General features: G+C 42.9%; 1 protein-coding gene across 1 annotated transcript in view; it reads right to left on the reverse strand.

The window, feature by feature from the left end:
* Positions 1–369: 369 nt before the first annotated feature.
* The window catches only part of LOC111864823 (lachesin), a 365,620-nt gene continuing 342,810 nt past the window's right edge, over positions 370–23,179 (reverse strand). Inside the window, exon 10 of the mRNA XM_023852358.2 lies at positions 370–1,577. Within this exon, the coding sequence (XP_023708126.1) occupies positions 1,501–1,577 (77 nt within the window). The 3' untranslated portion in view covers positions 370–1,500. The remainder of the gene's footprint in view (positions 1,578–23,179) is intronic.

Below are 23,179 nucleotides of genomic sequence, written 5' to 3' on the forward strand. Positions count from 1 at the left end.
TCCCAGGAATATTCCTGGTACTCATTTCTGTCAGAGACTGAGTCGACCCCAGGGCAGTACGGCTGTAAGGATTAGGAACGAACGAACTCCGTTGCTTTAGTCCGTAAGGGAACTATACCGCCGCTTGTCCGCGAAATTAGTGCCAACTTTAGCGGATACAGGGTGACGTGTAGTCAGCGCAACAAATCCCCACGGCCATTAATTTCGGTTTTCTAGATCGGAGCCGCTACTTTTCCATTCAGGTAGCTCCTGATTTATCCTCACGAGGCTGAGTGGATCCCGTTTGAGACTCACTACTTCTTAGAAAATCGGTAGTGCCGGGAATCGAACCCAGATATCTGGATCTGTAGCTCGGATCTCTGACCACTAGACCACAGAGGCGGTCCTGAAAGGATTAGATCAGTTGTAAAATGCAATGAGTTCATCGGGAATCGAACCCGCGATAATCCGGCTTCTAGTTTATTGCAGTAAACCGAGGCTGATATTTTCAGTATGGCTGTGTTTTTATGTTTCATTTTCTAAATTGCAAAGAAATTTCTTACGTAGTATAATTCCGTGTCATTTGTCTTCGTATTAATTGACTTAAAAACGTATGGTAATGTAAGTAAGAAAAGCAGAAATACCCGTTTTTTTCTGCCAGGATAAGATCATCTTCCTTGTCAGTATAACAATATATAGTAACTAAAACTTTAAATAAGAGACTGATATTAAAATTAAGAATTTTAAATTTACCGATGTAATTACAAAGGAAGTTCGGAAATGAGGATTCTAATAGCACCCAAAAGTTTTCCCTCAACACTTTCACATCACTATAACAGCCGTGGCTACCGTATATACTGGTAAAAGTATGGAGGGAATTTCTTAATATTTCTGTGTTCTTCTTTATTAGGTTCGCGATAGGATATTCGAAACTGACATGCCAGGCCATCAGTTTGGTGCGTTCCTCCAGTTCCTCTCTGTCATATTACATATATTACATATACACAAACGAACTGAGAAATATCAGATCTTGAGTGGTTGAAGCATGAGTGAATGTGTGGTGATATGCTCTTCATAGCAGACAGGGGAAGCATTTCTGAAACACAGGTTCTGTATCTCAAAGAAACTTTAAACGAAGAAAACTCCATTGACTTAACATATCATATTGTACAGCACAATGTGACCCACAGTTCTTCATACGGGATCCATAATGGTGCTAATATTGACCGTGGAACATAGCGTAACTCTGTGATGAATTTTGCATCACGAATATACCTAACGGTATATCAAGAAACTAGGTAGGTTAAACTTGTAGCATGAAACGAAAGAGAAATTCTCACGATTCTGATAATATTTTGATAAGGACGAATAACTGTAATTCTCCCCAAAACTGTAACAAGCACACGGCAAGTCCTGTGTTCTGACTTCCCAAAATCAACGGCGTTTTCCCTGAGCACGCTCACTTCCTGCAGCAACGGGACCTAGTTGAGGTGTCAGCAAGCGGACCGAATGTTGAGCAGTTCAGTGGCCGGTCAGGAGCATCAGCAGGCCGGTCAGCATGAGGCGTGGCGCTGACCACCTCAGCACAGTGGAGCAGCCTACAACAATGGCACACAAGAACACGAAATATTAAAATTTAGCCACTGGAACGCGCAAAGCAAATGCAAGCAACAAGCGAATGATTGCTGTACTAAGCCGTTCCTATGTTAATTTCCTAAGCAAATGTTATGCAGTGCATTTAAATAATATTTAAAATTCAAAATACTACTTCCGGGACGCAATCTCTGTAGTCTCTCCTGTTGAAATTCGCCGACTTTCGGAGTAACGTAAGGGAAGGTAAGGCTATCCCTATGCTTAGTTAACTAAGCACTATATCATGAAGACGCAGGGGGGAGTGGATGTATAGTTTCATTATTTCTGACTTCGGAACTAGATGGAGCTGAATGATCAGCTTCACGCCTCGGCCGCTTTACTCCTGAGGAAACAGCCTCCGGTAATCACTGTATAAGAGGCCGGCTGGGCCCTAGAGCCGGTCTGGACACTGTGATGTAGAAAAAATCTTGCCATTCGGGAATCGAACCCGTACCGTCTAGCTTGTAGCCCGTCGCTACACCGACTGAGCTATCCCGGCTGCTAGGAGGAACGTACTGCTTCCATCTTCAGGACCAAAATATATGCCCAATAATGAACCAGCAAGAAGTAGGCAGCAGAAAGCCAGTCCAAAGAAATGAAGTTCGGCAGAAATTCGCGTTCTTTGAAGCAGTTGCAGCTTCGTATCTTTCGAAAATTGAGAGTGAAAAGGATGTCTTTTTTTGGTAACCATTAGACAATCCACTCCTCTCTCCCTCCATAGAATCTTGTCTGCGACGGGGCTTGCTTGTAGCAAGACTGATCTACAGCCCGCACAGCCAGGGAAATCCCGGACTTTCCCAGGGCGCCTCATTTCCATAGCAACGGAGCTCTCCTATTCCTCCCAGCCTCCAGATCGCGCGCTGAAAGATGCCCACGTAGGGCCTCGTCTAAAGGAAGACACTTTATTCATCCTTAATGCTACGAAATCTACATGGCTGACAGGAAGACATCGGCAATTTCTCGCACAGAACGTATCGGTTGCTTCTCGAAGCGTGATCACTCTCAACCGGGGCACGTCCCCTGTCGTCTGTAACATTTTCACATGTTAGAGCGACTCTCGCAGGAAGTTTGGATTGGAAATTGGATTTATTGACCACTTACAGGTCGTAACTACAAATAACTGTAACAGACTCACTGAGTTACACACTTCAAATATCACTGTAACTGCAGCACACATAAAGTATTCTCAATCCACATTAGCTCGTTTCTGGTAACGGCTTCTAACAGTGGCCATTCCTCTGGTTCCATTCAAAGTCCTCTCTTAATGGCGGCTCCCTTCCAACTGTCTAACACTTCAAAGTCAACGTTCCTTTACGACTGGAGGTTTACCGTCCATCAGTTCGTCTTGGGGTCAAGCACCTTCAGATACTTGGCCGGAGATTTTTTCAACTGGATCCTTGCGTTAACAGTTCTTATGTAATATCCTCTCTGACGAGAAGATGGGGTTGTCTCTCATGAATACGCTTGGCCTTTCGTCAAGTGTGCATTTCGCACATATAGCGTGTTATGGAAATCTGTCAGTAGAGGCTTTGCAGAGAAGATCATGCCTATCTCACGTATCTTATGCTACAACGGCAGCTTGCCATTTGAACGGTCGATGGCTTGCCCACTGCACAAGTTTAACCCTCTTATATTTTTGTCTAATTCTCGCTACAGTTGTTCTCCTTGTAACCCCTTGGCACGGACCACCCGTAAACCACAGTTTCTAGCAGTACCTCAAATGTTGCTAGCGGACTTTTGCCGCGGGAACCTGTTTGTTTGCGATCGTTCCATAGAAATGAATATTGTTTCGTAGCCGTTCGTCAGCAACGGCTGTTTCTCTGGCTCCACAGTTTTGTTTTGCGCATACAGGTATGCCACAATATCACTAATTTCTCTAAGGGTAGTGCTCGTCGTGCTGTTTGTATATTCGTCGTTTCCATGGAAACAGAACGCATTTTAATATGGTTTAAATTTCGATAGAACCAGAAGATGAAAGTAATAAAAGGCAGTGTTTCAGCCGGTACATTTGGAACGAAGAGGGATAAGGCGGAGGAGGTTGGAGAAAACTGCATATCGAGAGCTTCATAACTTGTACTCTTCGCCAAGTATAATTAAAACGATCAAGTCAAGGATCATGAGATGGGCAGGGCATGTGGCAAGCATGGGAGAGAAGAGCACTGCATATCGTGTTTTGTGAGAAAGCCAAAAGGAAAGAGACCACTAGGAAGACCAAGACGTAGGTGGGAAGATAATATTAAAATTGATCTTAGAGAGATGGCATGGGATGGTATGGATTAGATTGATGTGGCTCAGAATAGGGACCAATGGAGGGTTCTGGTGAATACGGTAATGAATCTTCGGGTCTCATAAAATGCTGGGATATTCTTGAGCAGCTGCGCAATTGGCGGCTTCTCAAGAAGGGCTCAACTCCATGGAGTTAGTCATTATAGTGTTAGCCTTTTCATAGGAAAGGTAATTGTAAACTATTGTTATTTCGACTGGTAGAGCGAGCTGTCTTCCTTCTTTATTTTTTATTGTTAGTGGGGTGGGACCAAGTCCCTTGTACTGCCGCCACTTCTGGCCTATTGTACCAGCCCCATATGATAGGTGAGGGTGATTGTGGAGCATTTAGTGGAATGAAGATTGGCAGGGGAAACTGAAGTACTCGGAGGAAACCTGCCCCAGCGCCACGTTGTCCACCACAAATCCCACTTTACCAGACCCGGGATCGAATCCGGGCTGCCGCGGTGAGAAGCCAGCGACTAACCGCTTGAGCTATGGCGCGGCCTTCTTTCTACTTACCTACTTACATATTTACTCATGGAGCTGAGCTCTTCTGGAGGAGCCGCCAATTCTGCAGCTACTCAAGAATTTCCCAACCTTTTATGGAACCCGAAGGTTCATTAGCGCGTTTAAAAGAGCCCTCCACTGCTCCCTATCCTGAGCCAGATCAATCCAACCCATACCGTCCCATCCTATCTCTATAAAACCCATTTTAATATTGTCCACCCACCTATACCTTGGTCATCCCTGTGGTCTCTTTCCTTTTGGCTTTCCCACCAATATCCTATATGAATTCCTCGTCTCCCCCATTCGTGTTACATGCCCTGCCCACCTCGTCCTCCTTGACTTGATCATTTTAATTATACTTGAAGAAGAATACAAGTTATGAAGCTCCTCATTATGCAGTTTTCTCTAACCTCCTGTCACTTCATCTCTCTTCGGTCCAAATATTCTCAACACCCTGTTCTCAAACACCCTCAGTCAGAGACAAAGTTTCACACCCATACAGAACCACAGGCAAAATTATAGTTTTGTATATTCTAATTTTTATGTTTTTGGACAGCAGACGAGAAGACGAAGGGTTCTGGGTTGAATGGTAGCAAGCATTACCCGAGTTTAATCTCCTCTTAATTTCCTCCTGAATAAGGTTTCGATCTGTTATCGTTGTTCTCAAATATCTGAATTGTGCCATATTTTCAAAACCTGTTTCCAATCTTTATGTCATGATTTTGCCCTGCATTTTGGTGACGAGACAGTAACATATACTTAGTTTTCTCAGTGTTTACTTCTAGACCAACCTCCTTACTTGCGTCAATTACAGTTTGTGTGTTTTTCTTTATGGTATCTACATTATCACCCAGTAGATTCACATCATCGGCATGTGGAACAGCTGATGTGTCCCTGCTGTCTTTCTACAAATTTTCAAATTCACACAGCGTGCACATTCTTGAAATCGTAATTTCAGAATATCTCTAGGGGGCTGTAACGTGTAAGTACGGGTCAATGTCAGGGCCATCCATTGGAAGTGTAGCTACTTTGAAATTTTCTCGCTGGAGTTTCAACTAGATTCTGCAAGAGGTAACACGATTATTCGTCGTGTGAGGAGTACTTCAGATCTCGTCGCTGTGCGCCGCCACAGATGCAGAACATGTCCTCCTGGACCTCTGCATCGCGTCCACACGTAGCAGCTATAAAACACAACACAAAGAGTAGGTTGCCAAGAAAATACAGAGAGCCCGTCCCTGTATGATTTAAGGACTAGGGTTCCAGTCCCATGGGCCAAGGAACGTTCTTATTTTAAGAAATGCACGATGATATTTTTATTTCATTATGCAGCCAACGTCGCTCGGTCCCCGAGGAGTGATACGGGACCATAGGTTTGCGAAAACGTTGCCTTGTAAGTGGATATGAAAGAGAACAAAGACTTTCTTACAAACGAATTGTTTATTTTGAAAAGGGCACGAGTGATTAACTCTTTAAAGACTGAATTTAATCTAAATAATATATAAATATTATGTTCATACCTCACAAGAAACACATTACGTCTCCGCTACAGAGACCAGCCGGTTAGTGTTATTTAGGGAAACAGTCGGTGTTTATTGTGAGAACATATGGAACACAGATAAACTCTGGGCAGAATGCGGAGTTTATTATTGTCACGATTTAAGGGTGTTACTATAGACGGGGTATGGATTGGTGAATGGATTTATTGGACCTTTATACAACTTGTTACAACATTTCACAAATCATTCTCTTCGACTGGACACACTCGACTTATGACCACACTCAACTAATCCACTTCTTCTAGAGTCAGAGTCAGTGTTACTTTAAGACTGGCGGTTCACCGCCAATCACTTCGTCTTGGCAACAAGCCATTTGGGACTCACGACCAGAATTTTTTCCAACTGAATACTTGCTTTCATAGTCCTTATGTAACATCCTCTCTGACAAGAGGAAGGGGTCTGTAGTTTAAATTTGTTGCTGAACCTCGCCAGCGCAGTCATTCACAGGTTCGACTCCAGCGGGACACGTGACCACATTTTACTCTGTCAAATTTGAGACCCCCCCAACCTGGAAGGCCAGGTCCCCATATTTATATCCCCCAGGCACAGGGTGGCCCGGTTATAGTCCCAGACACTCTCCCTTTTCTTTGCCTCCTACGACTTACAGGGCTACGGTTGAAATATTCGAACCCGACTTCACACGGGGTTCCGGCGTAGGGGTCACCGCGATCCAGAGGATGGCCCCCCAGGACGATACCCCTCCATTGCACTCTGCTATTCGAGCCAGAGTCACTCGCTCTTATAGATCCTCGGGGCTAACTCCACAGAAAACACGTTCATTGCCCCGTACTGTTGTAAGCATTACCTAGCAACGGTCTGTGTACCAAGAATTTGTCTCCACGGGAAGGTGTTTATCGAGCCGTTGCCTGGCAATGAATCTATATATTATAGTATGTCAAAGCAGGTGGTACATATAGTGACTACTGGACTTTAAAGAATTAATTTGGAAATATGAATCTTTTAAGGGATTTACAGTTATTGCAGCAGTGAGTGTAATTTTATGAATATCACGTGACCCGAGTGTCGCCTCCGTTAAATACACGCGGCATTATCCGATCATCCATCTTGAAAAAAAAAGACTGATTCACTAGTGAGTGCTGGTCTTCTTGTTTGTGACACCGCGCAGTTAAGAGAAAGCCGGTTCCTGCTTCTACGTGTTTCTTGCTTGGCTTACTATTTCACCCTGAAGACAGTTGCAATATGTTCTTTTGAAAAGTAGATACGTGTCTAAATTATACGGCGTTACGACCCAGAAGACCGCACTTTTCATAGTTATTGCTTTCACACACAAAATTACAAGAATCTTGGATTACTGGCTGTTGTGGTAATTAATAAAATGGATGATATCGGGTTAGTTGTGAAAGTGGAATACAAAATTGTTAAAATGTAAGATTTTGAAGTAAAAGCAAATAAAGCTATCTCTGTAACAAGCCGTGAAGGCCCATAGGTTTGCGAGACGTCGAGGCTCTCACGTTTTCTCTAGATAATCGGCTCACAGATGGCGGTAAGATTGTCAACCTTATACGCCAGCCGCCCTTTAGCCCCAAGAAGATTCCTGGTACTTATTTCTGTTAAGAGGCTGAGTCGATCCCAGGGCCATTTTGCGGTTGGAAAGGTTAGGTCAATTGAAAAACCCACCTCATCTAGACTCGAACCTACGACCTTTCGGCTTCTAGGAATGTGTCTCAACGAACTACGCTACAGCGTACCCCCTTAAAATAACGATTATTAAATAAAAATTATTACTTTATTATTATTTACTTTATTGTTCTTTATAAAATTGTATTGTTTCATTGTTTCTGATAAATCGGGCGATTTTGAATTAACTTCGAAAAAGTCATGGATACCGATGGTGAAACAAATATTAAAAAGTAAGCTTCCAAAACAAAACTGAGCACCAGGCAGGGGGCAAGGAAGTGTGCAGTTCAACCACAAAAAAAAATAACAGATTTAAGAAATACCAGCGATCATAAAATGGGATTTCTCTCTCTCCCTTGAAGTCCAGCTCCAGTGACTGACACGCCAATCTAAGAATAAATGATTAAAATACATTAATTCTAAAGGATTCTGGCGATGGTGTATAACTCTCAGAATTACTGGGTTTTCGGACTTTGTTCATCGTTCGGTACTTTAAAAACTGAAGGCTATAACATTTCGGAAACTGTATCTGTCTTCAGGTGAAGAGGGGGACATCTGTTGGGTTCCTTAGAAAGAGCTAACCTGAATGTCTGCACAACCCATGTCTGCATAACTGCGGCTATAATAGAGGGAGAGTCAGTAAATAGGTTACAGACGAACATAAAACGTAAAACACGTAATATTCGACCCCCCCCCAAAAAAAGTATTTCTGAACACATCCTCCACCAACATTGATACACTTGTTCCATCGCGTCGAAATCCGCAGCACAGAAGTCTTTTGACTGTTGTATATATATATATATACTTGTATTATTTATTATACTGCGATTGGGTTTTAGCCCGGTGGCAGTAGTACACAATAGGACACAACAGACAAGTAACNTACGCCAGCCGCCCTTTAGCCCCAAGAAGATTCCTGGTACTTATTTCTGTTAAGAGGCTGAGTCGATCCCAGGGCCATTTTGCGGTTGGAAAGGTTAGGTCAATTGAAAAACCCACCTCATCTAGACTCGAACCTACGACCTTTCGGCTTCTAGGAATGTGTCTCAACGAACTACGCTACAGCGTACCCCCTTNGAGAGATGAAAAAAAAATACAACACCCAAAACACAAACAAAAGGAAACCAACAGTCATGGGTGCGTAATGTCATTTACTTCACTTCACTTCACTTCACTTCACTGCATTTTTTTTCTTTTTAATTATTTCCCCCAAGTCCAAGTGAGTCTCACTCACTTCCGCACCTCCGTTTCAAACTCTTCGTCATCAGCGAATCCTTTGCCACCCACTTGTGAACCGCTTTACTTGACAAACACTTCCCACAGTAAACAGGAAATATTTCTTTACGAATATCCTCTGCATAGAGTCTTTTGCCCACAAAAACCACAACAGAACGCTGCTCTTCGATAGTACACTCTTCAAGCACGGTCGCCATGTTGACTATTGAAACCACCTTCTGAACTTGCGCATGAGTGTCTGCTACCTAAACTGTCATGAAACTGGACTGTGCTGCTACCTAGTGATAGACACAGGAAACCTATTACGTCTATTACAGCTGCTTTACTTTCACTTACGACTTTCCTTCGTAGATACCTGAGACTAGACTATGTCGAAAGGAAATAACATTAAAATGCACGATAAAATTATGATAATCATGCACAGACTTGAAACTAAGATAGAAAGGGGGCTTAAAATTTTACGCAACGAACCAAGTCCATGAAAACGAATGCACAGTATTAAACGGAGAATTGTGAAACCATTTTGTATCTACCACTAGCGCCACATGTGGAGTAAAAACTGAACACTCTGGATTAAAACCTTATACTCGTAGAAACCCATGTAGAATCTGTGACATCATGCAGATCTCTGCTAGTTAGTACCTCATTGCTGGTAGGGGGGATCCCGATGGGAGAAATATCCAAACTGGATTGGTTAAGCACGCCAAATGTTCCGATCCATTGTATTTCTTATACCTGCTGTTACTTTCAGTTTCCAAAATCGTAGCTTCATCCTAGCCTACCCTATGACCCTCTTCATTGGCATGCTGGGATAAATTTTTATTTTTCTAGAAGACCCCTTTCGAGATTGTGCGTATGTTCACGGAGCCGCAAGGCTAGAGGTCTCTGTTTCGCCAATGTAGCGTCTGCCACATTCACAGGGAATACTGTAGACGCTGTGTGCCGTCGATTGCGGTTCTCTTTCCACAGCGTTAGAACACGTCATCAGTGCTCAGACCAGGAGAAATCACTGAGAATAGCTCACCTGAAAAGATTCATCAGGCAACAACAAGGAATGAAACAAACTTCCGAAACATTTTATTTTCAGTGCAAAACCCGGAAAATGGACAGTGTCCAGTGACTGAACACGTTTGAGAAGAAGCTGAGGGGAATATCTGCACTTAAGGGAAGTACGAAATATGAGAAAGGAGAATTTACACAGCGAGGAGGGTTATATTTCGTACGCCTCGTCAAATGTTATTTGGCTGGTTAAATCAAATACGATACGCACTCACGTCGAGAAGACAAAGTATTGAGGCAATTTGTCGTAAACAGTCACTTGGGAAATTGGAAGAAAAAGACATGGAGAGAAGGGTAATAATAAACTAGACTTAAGAATTAGGATATGAGAACCTAGACTGGATTTATCTGGTGCAGGAATGGTGACAGTGGCGAGATATTGTTAGGACAATAATGAACAGTAAAGGCTCCATACAAAAATTAAATTCGCTTAGTGTGGAGTGGAGACCAACTGGGTCCACTCGGCACGGCGGCCACTGATTGGCTTATTGTAGCCTGCCCTGGGTGATTATGATGAAGGGGAATTTGGTGGAATGAAGATTGGCAGGGGAAACTGAAATACTCGGAGAAAACCCACCCCAGCGCCACTTTGTCCACCACAAATTTCACTTTACCAGACCCGGGATTGAACCCGGGCCGCCGCGGTTGGAAGCCAGCGACTAACCGCTTGACCTATTTCGCGGCCTAAAGTCTCCATAAAAGGTAATTTCTTGACTAGCTGAGCGGTTATTAGCTTTTGACACGTGTATTTTTTCCTTGGAATTAGCTATAGTTACGTGTACAAAATCTTCTGTGATTAGACACTTCATATGACAATTACCTGTGTTTTAAACATACAAACATGGCGACAGCGCGAAAAGCAGAAGTGATATGTATAAACATTCCGGTAATTAAGATGTCCAAAGTTAAGGAATATCCCTCTGTATCCTGAAACAATGTAGAGGGAGTAGAGGTAAGGCTCCAAGCGTTAATAATCGAAGAAGTGAGTTGTCGATGAAGAAAGCAGTCTTCTGGGATTTGGCACCGTGTATATGTGGTGTTAACCGACGTTTCAGAGGAACGTATCGCCTCCATCGTCAGGGTAGAAGAAAAAATATAAGAAATCTGCAAGTGAAGAGACCGTGAGAACCGGTAAAAGCAGANAATCTTACAAGTGAGTTGTCATTTGCACTTTCCCACCAATATTTTCCCCATAATGTACGTACATCAGGCTGAGTGACCTCCAGAAAGAGCACAGACGTGGTTGGGACAAGAAAGTGATTCCCTTTTTGGAAATTGTATCACGGACGTCCAGTTTTATTATAACTCATTCTATGTCCACTGGAACTTGGCGGAGACAGAACTAGATTAAGCTGTCTCTATTTGTAAAACTTCTGATTTGTATTCACGATCTTCTTTAGCCCCTTCAGGCAAATTTTGGGATAGTACCTTATAATAGGTAACGAACTCTCCAGTCTAAATCCTTTCCAATTCCTGAACCCAACAATTGAGCGCTAGAGGCCTGCGGTTCGACCTGGTGACTTCGTCATGAAATGAACTTAGGCCCACCCAACCTCCTCACGTGGGATACCACACATCGCCACAATACCAGGTGTCAGACGCGTTAGAAGCCTCTTTTGGAAATAAAGTATGAGTTACGACACTCTTGTACTAACCTGCACATGTATCAATGATCTTGTGCGCTTGTGTGTGCGCGTGTGTACGCTAGAGGCTGGAGAAATGCTGAAGCCAACGTCAAAGGCATGTCTATCAAAGTCTTTCGTTTATTGGTGATCCCAACATTGGAATGTGGAAACAGTTGAAAAGCGACGAAAGAGTAAAATAGAAAAAAAAAATAGAAAGTAAAAAGAAGAAGGCAGTCGGAAGGCGCAAGCAGTTCTCGGGTGAATTGTTGAGAGGGGAGGGGGGATATGTCTCGAATCGATATGCCATTAAGTTCGGTTCAGCCCGTACATTTTTGCATTGGAGTGGTGAAGGATTGAAATTCAGAGCGTTTGTAAATAGGGCTTGGGGACTTTTGTTTGGACTGTCGGGTTGAATCTCTGAAGGGGGGGGGCACATGGTCTTTCGGTAAAGAGAAAGCCTTCACACTTCTGATATCAAGCATTTGAAACCGAAACGCAAGGGAGTTATTGTTGGAACCAGATGCGATAAATCGCACGACAATCGAACAAACTACTTGGCATTTCTAAGTTACAGCCCTTCCATAAGTGTAGTCTATATTTTCCTAATATTAATACACCAATATTAAATACGTCACAAATGACAAATTTAACTAAAGAATACACCTTATTTGAAAGACGGCTTCTTGAGGAAAAAAACGAAATATTTCGATCTGGACAAAATTAATGGGAAAACGACGTTCGACCTCTAGACGTACAGATTAATCCACTAGAATTTTGGAAATGCAATTTATAGATTTGTAAATGTACTAAAAAAATGTAGTGAAAATTTAAGCGAGATCATAATATTGTCAACACATTATAATATTCTTAAACAAGTTCGACCAATCATAAAATCATTTAAAATGGCAATTCATTTCTTAGAAAGCACCATGTTTCATATTCAAGATTGTGGTCTTCTGGAATGTGATGCCTTGCAGATTGGTAGAGAGGTATCAAGAGCCAGAGGACGTGAAATCTCATATATTTACTATTCTTGGACTTATAAAAGCAAGTTGCTCACACATTACATTTTCTTTTCCAGAGATGAATATGGACGTAGATGCTATCCTTCGTAACAGAAGCATACGAACATGGAACTGAATTTTATACACACGAACACGTTGATATTATCCCTCTAAATGGAAGTGAAACAGCAGTGAGCTGACAGGGAACTGAATTTTATACACACGTACACGTTGATATTATCCCTCTAAATGGAAGTGAAACAGCAGTGAGCTGACAGGGAACTGAATTTTATACACACGTACACGTTGATATTATCCCTCTAAATGGAAGTGAAACAGCAGTGAGCTGACAGGGAACTGAATTTTATACACACGTAGACGTTGAAATTATCCCTCTAAATGGAAGTGAAACAACAGTGAGCTGACAGAGAACTGAATTTTATACACATTCAGACTTTAAAAATATCTCTCTGAATCCAGTGGAACGACAGTGAGCTGACAAGATACTGAATTTTATACACAAGTAGTTAGTTAGTTATTTAGAGAGGGTGGGTTTCCCCATGCACCGCGACCAGTTTGATCTATTGTGCTTCCCTCTATGATATTCTACCAGTCTCTATACCCTACCGATAAATGGTGCGTACCATCAGTCCCGCCGAGCAAGCGAGTTCGGCCACTTGCTTAGCGGTACCTATAATGGTTCCCCCATCTATCAGAGGCCTTAGAGACTGTTGTTGGGCGGGAAACGTCCTGGAATTTGGCTCAGCGATCCCCTTTGGGGATATGAGGTTCTTTTACGTGCCGTAAAGTTACGACACGGGACACACAGCTTAAAGTCCCTCCCGGAGGACTTGTTCCCTGAATTTTTCCGCCCTTAATAATTCGACGACCTCCGCCGGGTATTTGAACCCGCGTACCACGTGTCATGAGGTGGGAACTTTACCTCTAGACTACGGAGGCCGCTTATACACAAGTAACTGTTCATATTACCTGCATAATAAATGTGTGAATCAACAGAAAATGGATGGAAATTGTGTCTCCAAGGTTTTTAGTTCCCTCTTTTTTATTTTTCTGACGTGTCAAGTGTTCATGTTCTTTAGTCGTGTTTAATATGAATATTTTCGTTCTTTTTTTCTGGATATATTCTGATCTTCTGCAGTTAAATGCCGAGACAATGTTTTCGGCATAATGAAGACCAATGCATTACTAATTTCTATTGTAAGAACAGAGGCTTGTGGGACTGTCTATGGTAACACGGTCAGTAATTTATAGACACTGGTCCTGAACGGAATGAGAAGGCGTGTTATGACAAGAAAGGGACAGGTCTATACATTTTACATTATCACGTTAATGTCACAAATTTCTTGCCTAACGCCATTATAAATGGCCTGCTCGTAATTGAATATGAAACATGGATTCGTTAAGTCTCTTTATTACTGAGTTTTCCGATAGTCAACTGTTGTCGAGATAACGGGAATTATAAAAGGAGTTCGCCGAGTCACAATATATCAACGTCACATCAAAGAAAGAAAGTCAGACGTCATTGTGTCGAGTGAAGCCAGCGTGAATGAGACACGGAACCGTTCAGACCGGATGTGTAGGAACTAATTTAAACATTGATTTAGTTTCGAGCAGTATATAATGTTCCTAAGGCATGTGGACATTGTGATATTCTAATCACAAATAAACTCGAAAGTAGAGTACCCCGTTGTCATGTCTTACTAATGTAGGTGTACATAACAGTATATTTCTGTCCCTTTACGGGGTTCATTTCTGTGGGTTACTTAACGACGTCACTAAAAAGGTAAATCTATCCTTGTAACAGGCCCATAGGTTTGTGAGAAATCGAGGCTCCCATATTGTCTAGACATTCAGCTCACAGTTGGCAGCGAAGTTGTCAGCCTTACGCACCGACCGCCCTTTACCTAACAAGAAGATTCCTGGTATTGATTCCTCTTACAGACTGAGTCGACCCCAGGGCCATAGTTGCGGCTGGAAGGAATAGATCAATTGAAAAATCCAATAACCTCATCGGGGATCGAACCCGCATAATAGTATAGTGTCTAAACCAACTAAGATACCGCGTGCCCACTGCCTCTGTCAGTATGCAAGATGATGAATGGACGGAAGTGGGGAGTAGTCGTGGCCTACTCCAGATACCGTCCAAAGATTTTGTCTGCGAGACCAATAACTGGTCTAAGTGCATGGGGAAACCCACCCCCTAATAATAATAATAATAATAATAAATAATAATAATAACAGCTGTTATATAGCTCTTTCTTTCGCGGCCATTGCCTAGCAACGGACCTACATGCCGCAATATTATAAAATTATTCTGAGGTAAATATACTTTCGAACTGTTAGTACTTCGTTAAATATCTGGCTAAACAACCGAGAATAAGACTTAGACTCATGAAGTAGCTTAGAGGACAACGTTCTAATCTCGGATAAGCCCTATTGATCTATAGCCTTTGTGGTCTTCAGCAGTCCCTCCGCAATAAAGGAGGGTTAACATTTTAAAATAAGCCATGTCTGGTTCATTCCTAGTAACTTCCACTTCTCCGTCAGTAATCTTCCGTCATCTCATTCTGTTGGTTCATTTGTTGTTTATTTAAGGACCTAGCTAATGCTCAATAACAAAATGATAGCAAGTACTGACGTGGAGATGACGTGGAAAGAAACGAACGTTAAAAAGGTAACGTTTCTGTACCTAATTAATTAAACACTAATCCATGAAAAATTATATTATCATTCTTAAACTCAGCACTAGATGGAGTTGAGCGCTCAGTTTCGCGCCCCGTCACTCTACCTCCGGCGAGGTGGGTGTGCCCCAGAGACCGTTTGGATGCTGTAGAAAAAGAAAAATCTTGTCATGCTGGGAATCGAACCCCTACCATCCAACCCGTAGCTATTCCGACTCATATAGGATTTGTTTAAAGCGTAGCCTATTTTGTTTGTTTGCGTAAACGACTGAAGAAAACCATGAAAATTTTGAGTTAATATAGACGAACTAGAGACGTAGTTTAGAACTCGAGACATCTAGAAAAGAAAGCACTTGTCGAACCTCGAAACCGGAATTCTATAACTCACACCATTAACTGATATAGTGTCATTAAATACGCGACTATACAGCTACAGCTATTGTGAGACTCGAGGGATATAAAATTACTGAGGCAGGAAAGACCGGAGTTCCATTACCAGGGGCAAGCTGTAGAGGTGAAACCGTACTTTAACCCGCCTTCGAGTCCGTTTGTGGCGACCTCGCAGACAGGAGTAGCTACACTGTCCGGCTAATCGTGTCCGCCAGCCGCAAGACAATATTGAGTCTGTAAGACGCAATAACGTCGTGAAGCCAAAAACCAATTTCAACCCCACTCCTCCGACAGCTTCATGACGTCACGTATCTTAGCCCAAATGCAGGAGTGGATGCAGTGCTCCAAGATGTCTGTTTTATTTATCCCTATTCCATTTAACAACGCTGCTAGTACTTCACTAGGTACAGCGACTGGCTACGGGCTGGACGGCCGATGGATCGGGGTTCAAGTCCCCATAGGATCTAGATTTTTATCGTCTGCACGTCGTCCAGACCGGTTCTGGGGTTCCACTCCGTCTCCCATCCAATGGTATCGGGGGTTTTTCCCCGAGGTAAAGCGGCCGGAGCGTGAAGCTGGCCACACCTCTAACTAGTGCCTACACCAAGGACATGTGGATCTGTACCCCATACTTCTTCATGCCGCAGTGCGTAATTAGTTAAGCAAGGACAGCATTACCTTTTACTAGTAATTGAGAATTCGTTTAATAACGAATTGGAACCTTTCGTGTCCTGATCAAAGTAGCATACCGGAATTTGACGTTAGGGAGAAGAAAACCACGAAAAATCTGTCAGAAAAGGCGCTGTTCGGAAAGACGTTCTAACAGAGTACCTCCGAATATAAGTTAAACGCGTTAGAGTTGAAGCCAGTTTGATCGGTAAATTTAATTATCATTTTGTATGAGGACTGACATATTGTGACATGGAGACCCGCTGCTAGGCAACGACAGCGAGATAAGCAAATATACAACAGTTGTTACTGAGTAACAGCTTCGCAAACAATGCACCGCGACAACTGGAAGTAGCAACAGAGGAACGGTGTTTTCTGTATGGTCCGTGCCGAGATGTTACAAGCAGAATATAACTCCCCTGCGGGAAATTTAAGAGGCTTAAACTTGGCGGTGGTCAAGCTTACTACTGTCCAGATGATTAAGCTACAGTTGTAGCATAAGATATGTAAGTTAGGCATGATCTGCTCTGTAAAGCCTGAACTGACAGAGAACTTGTGTGTACTGCAAAAGGAAGAATTTCCAATAACATGTTATGTGTGCGAAATATACATTTGATGAAAGGTCAAGTGTATTCGTAAGAGACAAACACATCTTCTCGTCAGAGAGGATGTTACATAAGGACTGTTTCAGGTCCGAAAGGAAGACACCTACTCAGTTGGGGCCCCTTAGAAAGAGCTAACCTCAACCGCTGGACAACGCCTGTCAGATTTATCCCGCTATTTAAACATACATGACTAGGCTAGTTCAGTGGACGATAACAAGAAACCCCCCACAAAAACTATAATAGAGCACGCACATACGTGGAACTAGGATAGAAAAGGAGGTAGAAATTTGTGTTAGAAACCTAGCTGTCAAAAAAAAAAACAGCGCATGAGCACCAATGCGAAGAAATGGGGGAGGGGGAAACTGCGAAGACATGTAACATCTACCACTAGTGTCATCTATGAAGTAACCTGAACACTTGAGACTGAAACTTTGTGGAAACGCATGAAGAGTCTGTCACGTCATACAGATCATCTCTGCGAGTTAGAAACCTCATTGTTGATGAGGGGTATCCATATAGGAGAAATGTCCAAACTGGGTTGGCTGATTGGATTGGTTAAGCATGCCATATGGGCCGATTCCTTATATTTCCTATACCTGCTGTTGCTTTCAATTTCCACTTGCTGGATCATGTTAGAACTAGGAATCTTTCGGAACCGGTTGATAAATTCGCAGACAGGGCGCTGTTTAAAAGTCTGAATTAATTTCACCTAGCATCCAAATTAACACTGGAGAAGAAGCCGATAAAGCAGTCCGCGACTTCACTGCTTCTATAGCTTTGGCGTACAGGCTATCGGCAAGCAAACTTACACCCTCGGGCCTTAATAAGGTTCTACTTGCTCCGTAGAGTCTGCTAAAGCAAAAGCGGAGTTTAAGGAAACTATGGCAAGTAAGCCGGGATCCAGCATGTACAACGACAGTTAATTGAGTCGTCAAAATCATCAGAAAAATAAACTCGTTCGCTTTAGTCTGCAAGCGAACTATACCGACTGAGCGACCGCCGCTTGTCGGCGAAGTTAGTGCAACTTCTTCGGATAGAGGGTATTGCGTGGTCAGCGCAACGAATCCCCAGGGCCGTTATTTTTATTCTTTTAGAGCGGAGCCGCTGCTTCCTTGAAATAGCTCCTCAGTTATCCTCACGAGGCTGAGTGAACACCGTTCCAGACCCACTACTTCTCAGAAAATCTGGTAGCGCTAGGACTCGAACACGCAACCTCTGGATCTGTAGCCAGGAACTTTGACCACTATGCCATAGAGGCGGTCTTGACCCATAGAAAGGCACTAGAACGGTGGGAAACAAAAGTAGGGAACTCTGAGGTCACACCTCAAGCTCTGTGGCCTGTTATGAAACCGCTTATGAAAAAGAACGGACAAAAGGCATCAACCACTGTTCATGGACTTTGGGAATAACACATCACCCAAACGAGAAAGCCATCCTAATTGCAGGCTGTTTAGAGAACCAGTTCACATTTCATGAACTGTGGGACGAAAACCGTGAGCGGCAGGTTGAGACTACAGTCAAAGCTCTGCTTGCATCTGTAGACGGCACCCCGTTAAGGAAAGTAAGAGCTTGTGACATACATAAATTAGTGGACTTGATGGTATCCTAAACGAATGCCTTAGGCATATTGCAAGAAGACCACTGTTACATCTGACCCATTTACTTAATCACTGCCTTCGGCTGTCCTACCTTCCAAATTCTTGGAAATTCTTGGAAGGAAGGTTATAACGTTACCGACACCAGGTATGGACCCAAAATTCCCTCAAAATTTTCTTTTTGTTTTCTATACAGTCGTGTTGTATCGAAGTTGGCGATTGGTCCTTCCCAGAACTTCTTATGCATATTACACATTTTGAACGTGTTGTAGAGGTACAGTAGCCCCTCTCCACATATTGTACATGCGTTTATGTCTATGGTAAAGGTAAAGCTGCTCTTGCAACAGGCCGTGGAGGCCCACAGGAATGTGAGACGTCGAGGCTACCACATTTTCTAGACAATCGGCTCACACATGGCGGTGAGGTTGTCAAAGTTACGCGCCGGCCGCCCTCTACCCCCAGGAAGATTCCTGGTACTCATTTCTCTTAAAGGCTGAATCGACCCCAGGGCCATAGTACTATTCCCGATGGGGAATAGCACCCGCGACCTTCCGGTTTGTAGCATAGTGCCTCAAAAACTACATTACCATAAGTTCCAATGTGTTGTAGGATAGTGTACTGTGCTTGTGTTACAATATTACTGTTTCCAACATTCGAAATCAGCCGGCAGACCGATCTCACCCTCCCAGTAACTGAAATGGCCGGATGAGTGACCTACGCAACTGCATTCGCTCTCCTCTCTGCACAAAAGCTGTTTGTCTGGACACAGCCGCCTAGCCTGGGAAACTGTAAAACGTATTATATTTTCGACTGCTATTAAGTTCAAAGAGGCAGGTGGGATAGCTCAATCGGTATAACGAATGGGCATGGGCTGGTAGGGGCAAGATTTTTCTCCTCTCTAAATCGTCGTGGTCGAAACCGGTTCAGGGGCCCATCCGGCGTCCCATACAGTGGGTACAGGAGGCTCTTTAATCGGGGATAAAGCGGTCAGGGCGTGAAGCTGACCATTCAGATTTTAAAGACTACGTAGATCTATACATCCACTTCACCACACGTCTTCATGGTCTCGTGCTTAAATTAGTTAAGCACATGGACTTTTCCTTTCTTAAGTTTAATGATCTTCTTTGGCCGAATATTCTGGTAAGTTTCCTTAGCCTCTTCAAACAAGCACTGTCAGCGTCTTCAAAGTGTATTCCTGTGAGCCTCACGTTTAAAATAATCTCTCTTATTTAATTATTTATGCTCCACGCGCCTTTACCGCATACTAGCCCAGGCTATAGAACATCGAATGGAAGGGTTATTACCGAAATAAGAATTGGAAAGGATGTGAAAGTAAGTGGTCGTGGTGAATTCTGAAATGCATTCCCCTTACAGACTGTGGGGACTGAGGAGAACTGCGAAAAGTCTGTCATGATGGTTGGTGTCCCTGTCGAGATTCAAACCGAGTATGTCCTGGACCCAGTATGAAGCGCTAAAGCTTGAAGAGACTTGATGGCTTTAGCGTGACTCTATGACTCCAAGAATGAATACATGCATCTGTCGAGGATTTCCTTTAACGCGGAGAATAATCAGAAAGCGATCATTTGAAATTGAACCCTGGCCTCCAGGCAGTTATCTTAAACAGAGAAAGGGGAACCAATATGAACGGAAGGTTGTCCGTTTTCTGGTTTGAGATCCACATTTCGTGCGTGCGAGCTCTTATATTGGAAGTTTTTTTCTTTACTGTTATAGGAGAAAGTCGACTTCAGTTTCAGACAGCTGCGGCCATTGCGACTTTTGTTCTCTCATTCCAAGGCTATTTTTATTCTTGTGCCTCTGCGCAAGAAAATGCAGTACTACTTTCCAGTAGCTTCAGAATCCAAGGACTGGTTTCTGTTGAAGTCGGTATGAAAGCTGAGGTACTCAACTCAATTTGACGCTACTGTCACGTTGTATGGAGTAACTATAGACGGAGTTTTGGTTTAGATAATGGATTTATAGATTACTTACAGGCCTACAAATAACTATATATATATAGCCTATTATTTTGGCTAATTTTTGTACATCACCTGATGAGGAACGTTTGTGGTCGAAAATTTAGTGAGTACAGTCTCTATTGTTGAGGAAGCGTGTTTACTGATCCGTCGCCTAGCAATGGGGCTCCTTTTGTTGTTAGCTTTTGCTTCCGCGGGAATGTGTTTACCGAGTCATTGCCTAGCAATATGTATTTAAGTCACAATATACTTACCACTGGGATTTAAATAGTTAAACTAAAATATAGGCTCGTTCCCTCCCCCTCAGAGTGCGTCAGCCCTGACCTAGTAGCACATTATCACATCTTTTGTGTTTGTGTTGAGGGTACCGTATTTTGCTCGGTATCTGGATGTTTGTGGAGTAGGAAAGCTATGCATTGTGTCTGAGAGAACACTTAAGGGAACAAGTGAACTTCTGGTGTTCGTGCCACGAAAGTCGTGTTTCCTTTCCTGCACTATTTTCTGTTTATAGAGCGAAATTTCTGGCCACGTGTGACGCGTATGGCGTAACGATGGGGAAGCAAGGCTCCCTGCAAAACTGCTGGCGATTTGAGGGCCCCACTGTTGTGTTCCCCGCCCGTTCAGTTGCGAATATGCTGCTCTTACGTGCCGCAGCAGTATCTGGTTCCAACACCATCTGGCGGCCCGGCCTTGCATTACTCAGGACAAGTGCACCAAACGTTCATTTTTTTATACTACTACCAGACAGTCAGAAATTATTCACCTTTCTCTTCCTTATTTTACTTTCGCTATTTTTTTAGTGCTTCCCTTCACCACTTCGTGTTACCGAGCAGAATTCCGCAGAAAAGAAATGGAACAGGAAGTTGCACGTGGAGAGATTTAAAAAACACGAAAAAAAAAATTGCACAGAAAACATATGCGCTTATCGAACATGCTGCGATGGGGTCGGAAATGTTCAAAATCCTTTTAAATGACTGTTGGTGGTCTCAAAGATTTCCCAGTTATGCGTAAGCCCCACACGCAACCTTCCGTAAACAAACAAACAAGCAAGCAAACAAACAAACAAACAAACAACACAAACAGAAAAACACAAAAGAAACTAACAATCTCCATGGAGCCGAGTCCTTCTTGTATAGCCGCCAGGCGCTCAGCTTCTCAAGAATTTGCCAACATTTTGCGGAATCTCTATGTTCATTACCGTGTCCACAAGAGCTCTCTACTGGTCCTTATCCTGAGCCAGATGAATTCAGTCCATACTGTTTCTCTAAGACCCATTTTAATATTGTAGCGTGTAGACGCGTTGCTAAGTAATGACTCTGTAAACAACGGCCATTGCTAGGTAGGTGTTCTCTACGCGGTCCAAGCAATACCCACGTGAAGCTAAAGTAGAAAAGCTGTTAGAAGAGGCGTTTTCTATGTTGGTCCCATTTGGAGCACAGGACATCACTGAAACACTTCGTTTGACTTCAGGTTCTTAATTTTAGACAGTCGGTAAGACTCCTTGGACGGGGGATCAGCCCGATGCAAGGACGTTACCTACATAGGAAAACATAAACAGAGAATAAAAGTAGATAGACATTCATGCCTTGACTGGGATTTGAACCCACGATCCCAGGTTCCAGCGCTCGAAGACAGTTCATGCCTTAGACCGCGCGACCACTGTAATAAGTAGTCATGTGTACAAATAGTCAATAAAAACATTCACAAATCCATACCCCGTCGACAGTCAGCCTTAAATACGAGACAACAATAATAAACAACTTGCAATGTTATATCAAAACAAATAAAAAAGAAATGAGAAGAAAGCAGTACCTCTCAGAAGAGGTAAAGCCCACTTTGCTATGGCTTATATGAATTATAATAAATAAATATAAATTTGAGCATAACTACACTTATTCGTGGCCTTGTATTGATTCAGACACTCATTCAAACTACAGACACAGGCGTATCCGTTCATTTCCTAAATTCCCATTCCCTGAAACCAAATACTTGCGGCCGGATTTTTAAAGAAGTCATAAGGGCTTCGTTGCTATGTGAACTGCTGTTACCGTGATTCTGCTGCACATTAAGATGTGTCTGTGCCAAGAATGGAACACAAGCTTACGAAAACGTCAAAGAGAAATGTGCTCTACCGACAAGCATTGATATGTCCGTTTTGGCTAAGGTTAACATTTCAAAATGTTTATGAGAGATACCAACATTCTAATGAAGACACATTTCTCGAAGGCAGTTATAAGGATTTTAAATTTCAAATTGTTCCTAAAATGCAATAATTAGGTTTCGTGAACTCATTCTCTCTCTATAAATTTATCAGCGTTTTCAGACTCGGGAACGAGTCTAGACATTTGAGCTACCGGCATTGAATATGGAAGAAAGACCAGCAGCAAACCTCACACGCCAAACGACACAAGTTCCGCTTTCTTCGTAAAACACAACGAATGAACAATTCATTAAATTTATTTCAAAGCTAAAGCCGAGATTAACAATGCATAAAAGCAGGTAAAAAGCGGGGAGCATTAATTTCACGCACACGCACACGCACGCGCGCACACACACACACACACACAACAGAAGGAATTCTTCATCATTTCCCAGTGGTGGACTAAAGGTTCATGCAAACGTCATAAATGCCATTAACCCTATATACAGAGTGTCCCAGGAGGAAAGGTCAATATTCTGGGAGGTCATAGTATCGGTCGTTCTAAGTAAACAAGTGTATATATTCAGAATTACTGGGTTTTTGG

This window comes from Cryptotermes secundus, unplaced genomic scaffold (assembly GCF_002891405.2).
Source record: "Cryptotermes secundus unplaced genomic scaffold, Csec_1.0 scaffold1734, whole genome shotgun sequence".
Taxonomy (NCBI): domain Eukaryota; kingdom Metazoa; phylum Arthropoda; class Insecta; order Blattodea; family Kalotermitidae; genus Cryptotermes; species Cryptotermes secundus.